General features: G+C 42.4%; 1 protein-coding gene across 3 annotated transcripts in view; it reads left to right on the forward strand.

Moving 5' to 3' along the window:
• Positions 1 to 9,775, forward strand: part of DHRS12 (dehydrogenase/reductase 12) — a 30,302-nt gene extending 20,527 nt beyond the window's left edge. Inside the window, exons 6-10 of one of the 3 annotated variants that reach the window (XM_040089329.2) lie at positions 282 to 343; positions 1,068 to 1,172; positions 1,700 to 1,790; positions 3,105 to 3,242; positions 5,847 to 9,775. In XM_040089329.2, the coding sequence (XP_039945263.1) occupies positions 282 to 343; positions 1,068 to 1,172; positions 1,700 to 1,790; positions 3,105 to 3,242; positions 5,847 to 5,974 (524 nt within the window). In that variant the 3' untranslated portion in view covers positions 5,975 to 9,775. The remainder of the gene's footprint in view (positions 1 to 281; positions 344 to 1,067; positions 1,173 to 1,699; positions 1,791 to 3,104; positions 3,243 to 5,846) is intronic. The other 2 variants (XM_040089363.1, XM_040089348.1) reach the window with 2 other exon arrangements.
• The last annotated feature ends 330 nt before the right edge of the window (positions 9,776 to 10,105 follow it).

A 10,105-nucleotide genomic window follows, 5' to 3' on the forward strand; every position in this document is an offset into this window, starting at 1 on the left:
TCAGATTCTCACAGATGAATGTAGTGAGTTGTTTTCTCTATAGGTAAAACAAACATGAAAATCTGTAAAATAATATATGCCTTTTGCTAAGTATATGGCAGTGTGAACCACTACGTGTTGAATTGGCACATTGCAGGTGAAGCAGCAACAAAAAATCATTGTCAAATTCAGATCAGATTTCAGAGATAAAGTGACTTTGGGTTTTGGGTAGTTAAGGAAGGTGGAGAGAGAAGAAAGCTTTTTTTTAAAAGAAAAAGTTAATGTTGGTGCTTGTCTTTTAGGTACATACATCATGACAACTGCCTTGGTGCCCCTCCTGGAAAAAGCAGCTGATGCCAGAGTGGTGAGTCTGTGATGCTGTTTAAAAGGGGTGTTTTACTATTTTTACCTCCTGGCTTGTGACAGCAGTTCTCTTACTGTGTTAGCAATGCAGGATTACTAATAATGCTGTAAGGATCCCTAAAATCCTCTTGGATTTTGCTAACAGCCTCCTCCTCTAAGGCAAAGCTCCTACCTGCTGCTCTCAACCCTTCACTGGGAATCAGAGTAAAACACTTCATTTAGGAACTTACCCTCTTAGATTCCCTAGGGCAAGTTAGCTCCTGAGCAGAGTGCAAAATATGTACAACAGGAGTATAGGCTTAGAAGAACTTTACAGATCTTGGTGTAAAATAAGACAAGCAGGTACATTTTAAAAATTAAATTTCCCAGGTTTTGTATGGCTTCTAATTAGCTTCAGTAAATGCTAAACATACTGCAAATAGTGCTATTCTGCTGTTTTCTTCCTCCCCATTACTTTTCAAAAGGAGGAAGCCAAAAATTGCTGAGGTGAATCAACATCACTTTGAATGAAAATCATTTATTAAAAAACCTATGTATCTTCCACCTCATCTCCAGGTACGCTCTACTCATGAGCATAAACATAATGCAGAGAGTCTGCAGAGGAATTCCTGCTCCATCGGGACTTCCAGCTATGCCCTGAAGACTACATTGTATGCATGAGTGCATCTGTGGGGAGTTCCCAGTCTGGTTTTTCATTCATTTGCTTCTCATTCATTTCATTACAGATAACTGTCTCTTCTGGGGGCATGCTAGTTCAAAAATTAAACATATCTGACTTGCAGTCGGAAAATGGGCCATTTGATGGAACTATGGTGTATGCACAGAACAAGGTACAGTCCATGGGATTGAAAACAAAGCCCAGCCCTTCTTTGCTAGGCAGCTCATACCATCCACTTTGCAAAAAGCCTGTTGGTCGCTGTTTCTTTCCCATCGCATCCAACCCATAAGCAGATGCACAGGCAGTAATCTTCAGGAGAATGATGGCATGCCCTTAGGAATGCATGGAGGAGAGCATGGTTATAGAGAGAAGTCCCTAGAGAGAACACTGTCTTTAGCTGATGAATGCTGTCTGCCTGCTTGGTTCTTGCCCACAGTCTGCAGCAAGTAGACATGGTCAGTAAAAGCAGTGCAGCTTGGAGCTGCTTTAAAAGTAAATTTGTATGGATGGCAATGACTGTGGAAGTCTCTGTTGAAATTATCCAATAAATCCAGTCAGGATGAGCAAGGATATAGTTCTGCTGTACATAAATGCTGTGGTATTTATGACACAGTTAATGTAGTTTATTTCCCTGGGAACTAATTTGGTGGACAGGCTGTTGAACTTGGTGCTAGCATTCATTTTACTGCTCTATTCCAGAGACAGCAAGTTGTCTTGACAGAGCAGTGGGCAAAGGCTCACAGAAACATCCATTTCTCCGTGATGCACCCTGGCTGGGCAGACACTCCAGGTAACATCTCCTTCACACTCTGACAATAATTTTTTCTTTTCAGCATTAGTCTAAAAGCAAAGAGAAATGAAACTTCCTAGTATATTTTTCCAACAAGTGCAGTAATTTCTTTTCTCCAAACTACTACTGCTTGAAGTAGTTTATATCCCCTTTGTGGCTCTATTCTGCACAGTGTCTGCTAGCTGTGTCTATCTAGAGAATAAAAATGGGCAGTGAATGCTTCCAGCCCTGCACAAATGCACAGCAGAGACACAGTTCTTTAAGGTAACCTTTAAGTTACGTTTATAGTGGAACTGTTAAACACACAGATGGAGCTTCTGCCTCTGTAAGTACCAGTATGCAGACACTGGGAATTTGTGAGGGCATGTAGGAGAATGCACCACTGTGCAAGCCCTCTAGTCTTCCTCTAAACATTTGCTGCTGTTGAGAAGCAGTTTGGCCATTCAGCCCTTTGTCTGAGCTGCAGCTGTTCTTCAGTGACTGTGCCTGAGCAAATGGACCAGCATCAGTCATGTTGCATTCCCCAATGTTTCCAGCCCCCAGTGCCCAAGCTTGTGATGCAGAATAGCAGTTACATCTCTAGGTCTTTTATAGGGATGCATTTTTCAAAATTTTCTTCTGACCACAGAAGCATTTACCCTGTCTACTTTATGCTTGAAAATAGCCCTTTCCAACTAAATATCCTGGTATTTCTTTTTCTTTAAAATGCATTTATTTTTGCACTTCCTTTGAGGATTTCAAACGTAATAAACCATAAAGTTATCCTTAATTAACCACCTTAATGTTCAAAGACTCTTCAACCCCCAAAAATAAACACCTACAGTGGATGGGTCTACTTGGTCATCATCTGCTCAACAAAATAAAATTAAGCCAGAGTTTAGACAGGAAGTAAGCAGTTTTTAAATACAGTGCTGCAACTGGTTTCCTAAAACTGGTGAGAAAATAGGAGCTAAAAATCCCATTAGAATTCTGTTTTTCTGTTTCCCCCATGTTTGTCATCTTTACAGTTTAGAATGGAATTGGCAGAGGAACCTCTTACAGATCCTGTTGTCAGTATTGTCCCTGTAATTTGACCCAAACAAACAAGTGGTGGATCATCTGGCAGCTTAGTGCTATTCTCCCAAAGCCATCATACTCCCAGATAGGGGGAAATACTCATTTTCTTCCATAAGCTACAGAGATGCCTCCTCTCCTTTCTACACACAAAATCGTGTGTAATTTGAAGCAATTTGAAGCTGTTCTGTTTATTTGGGGTTTTTTTGTATCAAAACAGCCGTGCATGGCAGGCCACCATTCCGTTGTTATCCTTTCCAGCTGTGAGATCGTCCATGCCCGATTTCTACGAGAGGATGAAGAACTCTCTGCGCACAGACGCCCAGGGAGCCGACACCGTGCTGTGGTTGGCCGTGTCAGCCGAAGCAGCAAAGCTGCCCAGCGGCTTGTTCTTCCAAGGTAAGGAGCAGTGTCTCACACTACACAGACTGGAGATCCCCAGCCTACCTGAGCTTGGGATCCCTGTCTGGCCTGGAAGGGGATGAAGGCTGCACCAGACAGCTTGTGCAAAGGATAAAGCATTCCTCAAAGTTATTTCAAGTCTTAAGTGTTTGAGTGAACATCATGTTAAATCGTTATATTCCTGCTTTTGTCCTCTAAAGTACCTGACAGAGACTTCAAAGCATTTCTTCTGGGAGGGTTGGGGATTTTTGTAATTTTTGAAAATGGCTGCATGTAAGACTGTGCCAAGGGAAGGTGAATCACAGCAGTCAAACAGCATTTTCTGTGATGCTAGGAAATGAGCATCTTTCTCAAAGAGCACTGGGAGTTGGCTCAACTTTGACAAGTTCTTCTTCCTACTGTTCCATGCTAGCTGAAACTGCCAATTCCTCCTTTCTCTAACACTGGGCAAAGACTTGAGCACAGTGGCATTTTTGGCACTGTGAGCTTAGGGAAAGGAAAAGTAGGGCAGAGCCTTTCTTTTCTCCCAGGCAAATGACAGGCATCTTTGTAGGAGCAGCTGGAAAGAGGGATGCCTCAATGGCGATGCAGGTCAGTCCAGAAAGAGAGCACTCAGGGTAATTTCTTAGAGAAGCTCAGTGATTCTGTTGTATGTGGCACTCACATCCTGATTCACTGAATTGCTATACAGAATGCAGGAAGCTCGGACTTTTCTGCATTTGGGTTGACTTTGTCCCTTCTGTTCCACAGTCAGTCACACAGGGTTTGCTGACAGATAATTTAATGGACATTTTTCATATCAGTATGTGGGACATGTGGAAACCCCGCATCCCAGCTGGTCAGCCTTCTTTGTAGAACTAGGCTTTGCCTTTCTCTTACTTCAATCACTTTCTTCTGATCCTAATGCTTCTGTTCAGTTGTTCTTTCTGTTTCTTGATAGTTCCACCAGGCTCTTCCCTTTGGCCTTTGTCTACCCCCAGCTTTGGCAAACAGGGACCATGCCCTGGCTCTTTAGCTAAAGCTGCTGACTTGAGAGCTTTTGTCCTGGCATGACTGCTCTTAAAGCTGCAAGAGCAGTTCTGAGTCTGTGTCTTGTGCTTATCAAATGGTGGTGAAGTCAGTTATTTCTTGCTCCTTAGGCCTTTTGGAAGCCACAGCTTAGCATGGGCACTCTTCAGGCCCTTTCAGTGAAGGGTTTGGGGTGCAGGAGCACTTTGCCACAAACCCCACGCTTCTGGTCCTAGACAGCCATTTTCCAAATCAGTCATGGTTTCCCTCCATTTTCTGCATTCTCTTTTACTGTTCCCTCTGAGAGCAAACCAAAGCCAGCTTTTTTTTTTTTTTTTCCCTCTGAGAAAATAAAGGGAAGTGAGAACATGACTACTACTACCAGAATACTCTGTATCTGCTAAAATATATAAAAATGTTTAACAGAGACCTGCTTTCCAAAGACTAGAAGCATCTTCTCTGTGATGCTGAACTTGGCTTTCATACCTAGTTCCCAAACTTTAGCACAGGCTACTGGAAGCACAATGGCTAGGTGGGAGGCTGTTCATAATCGGTGATGGAGAAGGGAAAGTTCCTCTGCATATTTATCTCTCCTCAGTTTTCCATGAGCAGAAGTTATGTGGTGTGTGCAGTCAGGTAAACATTTGCTCTTAAGAGAGCAAATATCTCTGCTCTCCTGGGAAGCCCAGTGGCAGCCGGATGGGTTTTCAGGGAAATCTGCTGCCCAGGGTTGCCCAGAACAGCTTGTTCTTTTTGTCTCAGCTGGCTGCTGCAGAAGTTGGGCTCGCTAAATAGACTTAACAGTGCTGCACCGGTGCTCTGACTGTTGTTCCACAGACACCTGACAGCAGTGTCATAAGGCTCCTGGGCTCCAGATACCATGTTTTTAGAGAGGAAAATCCCTGAATGTGGATGGTGGTAACAGCTGTATTTACAGAGTGAGTGACAGGCATGAGATTTGAAAAACCAAGCAAAGCATCAAACTGAGCAAACTTTGTTGGATACGTGTAACTTACGGTGAATGAGCAGTAAGTCCAAGTTCTTTTGCATTTAGAATTTAAGCATTGTTTCTAAGGATGAAAGAAAGCATTTTAAGATTGAAATGAATCCTAATTACAGTGCCAGCTGAGGATTTGTACAGTACTAGAAATGTTATCCAGGAGACAAGGAAAAATGTTGTTTCAAGTGCAAAAGCATCTTCTGCCTGCAGCAACAAAGGCCAGCTATTGCTCTTTGCCTGCAGGTATTGCACCAGTGACAGGCATAACCCCACAAGGAAGCCTTCCTTTTCCAAAACTGTCCCCAGCTGCAAATGGGGGCTTGCTCCACAGTACAGGTCATACCGTGCTACAGAAAAATCCCTCTACCTCCAAAATACAAATTGGATTGGTTTAATTTTTCATTTAGAAGATATGCTTAGCTAGCATTATTTACAGGTACCTACAAGGTTAAGTTTCCTGGCTTCAAGACCGTGAGGTATGTTTGGGCAGTACGGAGTCCATCAGAAAAACCTCCTTTCTGTTATAAGTGAGTTAAATGTACCCTTAAGTTTGTTTTTCTTTTTTTTTTTTTTTTTCCCTTCTTTTCTTCCAGACAGGCAACCAGTCTCTACACACTTACCCCTAGCATACACCCACAGTCCACCAGAGGATGAAGAGAAACTAATGGAGGTGCTGGAAGAGTTCTCCCAGAAGTTTAAATCCGTTTCTCCAAGAATGTAACATCCCTGCTGACACAGCATCACTGTATATCTAGTTACACAGTAACCTGCTGTTGAGGGGAAGTAGGATGCCGTAGGCCTGTTAAAAATGAATTAGGTTCAGGTGTTCCCATAATGAGGTGATAGAGTGACACCTGTGTAATTTTTTTCTGCTGCCAAGCCTCTCCCATTGTCAATATGCAGCTGCTGCCTCGAGACACGCTAAGGTTGTGTTCTTTGGATTGGAAGAAAAATTGAGATGCATTAAATAAACCTTGAGACTTTGTAAAGTTACCTAGAAATAATTTAAAACACTCAGCACAGAGAAATGCAGAGGAGTGTACTTTCAGTAGCCTTCATGAAGGACTTGGGGAAAGAAGTGGGAATGTTTTAAACAGATTTTAACTGCTGTATTTGACAGATTGGTGGCTTCCTTCACTGCATGAGAGTGATTGGGCTCAACCATGTAACTGGGAAGGCACAAACTCTCTTGCAGAACCTGCTTGGTTTAAAGGGAGGGATTCGTCACGGCCTTCAGTTTCTATGAATTCGTGCTGGTATGCAGAAGTGACCTGCTTCCTCATGTTTAAACAGAAAGAATTTAGGAACGCTGCCAAATGCCTTCCACATTACTTTATGGCGCCAGGGCTAAATATTATCCCATTTATCTCAAAATACCATGAAGTAAGAGGTTTCAACACAACACACCCAGACGTGGCTGGATCCAGCAGAGAAATGGCTCCATGACTGTAGGCACGAAAAGAAGCAACATGCTACGCTGTACCTGCTTCCCATTTCTGTGAGAGATTAAAGAGAATTGTTTTATCGTTACAAATGGATTAAGAGGGGAAGGGGACACTGGTGGGGCACAGGTTTTATTAGAGGAGAATCCACCTCCTGCTGAGAGGCCTGTATTTTGCCTGGATCTGTTTACTCCCAGACAGGGAAGACAGGATTAATCTTACCTGATCTGTGGACATTTGAATTACTCACTGAGTTTCTCACTGTAAATTGATAGAGGGAAAACCAGGCTTTTTCACAGGGATTTACTGGATCTAGTTTCAGAAACACCTACAGTGCTGCGTCTTTCTAATAGTGCTGAACACAATCAGCTCAGACTAAGACATTCTGGTGAGACTCATTTTGTCTTAATTATTTCAGATTTACTGCAAAGCCAAGACTATTATTAACAAAGGCAATACCCTTTCTCCTGAACTGAGTGTGTTTATTAACCAGCTCCCTCCAGAACCCAGCCAAGTTGCTGCTCTGTTTCACATGTGGCTCACACCAGTGTGGTAGGACCAAGGATGTAAACACAAATATAACACAGATGTTCTTGAGCTCTCTGCAGTGACTTGCAGTTAAAGACTGCTGATGGACAGAGGAGAGCTGTTTATGTCTGCTTTACATAATTTTGTTTCCTCCTGGCTGATGGTATTTGCTCATTATTCAAAGATCTCCTATTAAGTATCGGTTTAAGAAAAAAATGCTTTTTTCAGCCTATTGTCAATCTCCTTAGAAATAAAGACTTTACTGTCAGAGAGGTCCTGAGAAAAATTTTCCCATGATAAGCAGTGTTGAGACAAGTCAGGCTGTCAAAGCTCTTCCTGAAGGGGCTGGGTCAGCATTCAAACTATTGCTTAATTTATAAACTTAACTCTTCCTTGTACTACACTGAAAGAAAACAACAGCAAGGCTTGTACAGAAGTTTATTTCCTGCAAATCTGGTATTAACATTTACTGTGGTTTCAACTGTTAATTACAGTTACCAAAACAAGAGCATGGCTGGAAGCAGATATAGTAACTAGATTTCTTAACCCAGTAGCTGCAAGGCTAATAAAAACATTTTCATTATTTAGTATTTACATCAATTTGCTTCTCAGCTCTGCAGTACAGAAGAAAAGTTTAATGACTGGCATTTAAATAGTTCATAAAAGTAAAAATGTGCACTATATATGCATATAATTAACACATTTTAGTCCACATTCTACACTAGTGTATTTGAATAGCCTGTATTTTTCATTTTTTGTCACAGCTTAAAAATTAAGCCAAAGTTAAGAAAACTGCTTTAATCAAAGTTTGGTCACAGTGTCAAAGAGCAACATGCTATGGTTTAAGAGCACTTGTGAGTTAAAAAGAACTACACCACAGGAACAGCAACTAGAAGCAAAGTCCAGAGTCTCGCCTACTTTGGTATTATGGTCCTGCTGATGCTTTATTTCAGCCCAATTCCACGAAAGCCAACATGGCATGTTGGCTGTAAGCCAGCGAGAGGATTTGTGTTAATGCAATCCAGAATGACTTGCACCTTCATGTAAGTGAATACCTTTACAGACTCACAGATTACGCTGATTACACAGGACCCACAAGGATCAGAGAATCCAACTCCTGGCCCTGCACAGGATACCCCAGGAGTCACACCATGTGCCTGAGGATCATGTCCAAATGCTTCTTGAACTCTGTCAGGCTTGGTGCTGTGACCACTGCCCTGGGGACCACAGTGCCCAACCACTCTCTGGGTGAAAAACCTTTTTTTAATATCCAACCTAAACCTCGCCTGATGCAGCCTCAGGTTGTTCCCTGGGGTTCCTGTCACTGGGCACCCCAGAGAAAATATCAGTGCCAGACCTTCCTCTTCCCCTCACAAGGAAGTTGTAGACTCTGATTATGTCTCCCCTCGGTCTCCACTTTTAAAATTTATGAACAAAATAAAAATAGTGTGTGACAGTGACAAATGACCAGAAAATGAAGGTGGCACAGGTCCTTGCTAAGCAGTGCACAAGGGGAGTTTGAGAGCACACCTGATTCACGGGAATGGAATGACAAGCACAGCAACTGCTCTTGCCCCCCTTTCCTGTCCATGTACAGCCCAACACTTCTTGTGGCAGCTTTGAGGCTTTTATGACACTGACCTCACTCTGATGGCTTCACATTTTTCTTCATTTTGTGAAGTCATGTAGTTGGGAAGTTTTTGCTGTCAGGGACCTTGCACAGGAATGTAGCACCACAGAGCGTATGTGGAGTTGGTCATTTCCCTACATCCTAATGGAAAGGCACAGCCCATCATCAGTACAGCAGGACTGACTGCAGTCATGCAGGCACCACTGCAACTTCTCTTTTTGTCTTGGATGAAGATTTTAGGAGATCAGCGTAACAGGTACCAAACAATTTTGCAAACTGCATTTTGTATTAAGTTTCATTTCTGGGTCATCTTTATTCATTGTTAAAAAAAACCCCAAAACAAATCAATAAACTAAATCAACCTGCTATTGATTAAAGGTATGAAAAATTGTTTGTTGTTTGTTTTGGATGGGGACATTCCCATACATACCTCACCATTTTGGAGTAAACTGCAGATACCAATTGTTGGCATTTGCAGTAACACACACTCCAGCTTCTGTGTTCCACTCAGTGGGAACAAGCTGTGAGCAGGGCCACCCCTTCCCATTAAGGCTCAGGTGGAATGTTGAGCATGTACTACTTGGGCTCAAAGGAGTTCTGCTATATCCTTCATTATGGCCTGATAAATCAGTCCTGCAAACTCAGTGTAAATAAATTTATTTGATGGGGGCAGTCCCAGCCATTTCAATTGTGAGTACAAGCATAATTTGTATTTTTGTAATGACAGAGCCTTTCTAAAGCCATGGCACTTGAAGTAGTACTAGTTTTCATTAAGCAATGCTGAACTTGGTGAGTGGAGAGTGAACACTGAGTTACTCTTTCAGGGAACATTGGAGAAGGGCAGCTATGAAGCAGTTTATTCTGTAAATTACTCTGTCTCACCCTCCCTGCACAAATAAAGCACACCATCTCATGACACTGGATCATGCTTGTCTAAAATTAATGCTGGTCAACATCCACCCACTGTCATTTCAGATAGGCAGGTTCCACTCTGGCAGTGTAAAGCTTTGCATCTTCCCTAGCTCAGCTCACAGTATTTCTCTGTTTGTCTCAGGCTTCCATCTCTTGCTTTGTTGGGAGAGGTAATTCTGGGCACATTTGGGCAGAGCCAGTGACTGATTACAGAAGATAATTTTGAAATGCAACTAAGATGACTTGAAAACTCTGTATTCCTGCAGTCACCCAAAAAGCACTGATCTAGACAATGAAAGAAAAAAGGCTTTGAAAAGGCGCCAAATCTGACAGGGAGCAA

This window comes from Hirundo rustica, chromosome 2 (genome assembly GCF_015227805.2).
Source record: "Hirundo rustica isolate bHirRus1 chromosome 2, bHirRus1.pri.v3, whole genome shotgun sequence".
NCBI classification, from domain to species: domain Eukaryota; kingdom Metazoa; phylum Chordata; class Aves; order Passeriformes; family Hirundinidae; genus Hirundo; species Hirundo rustica.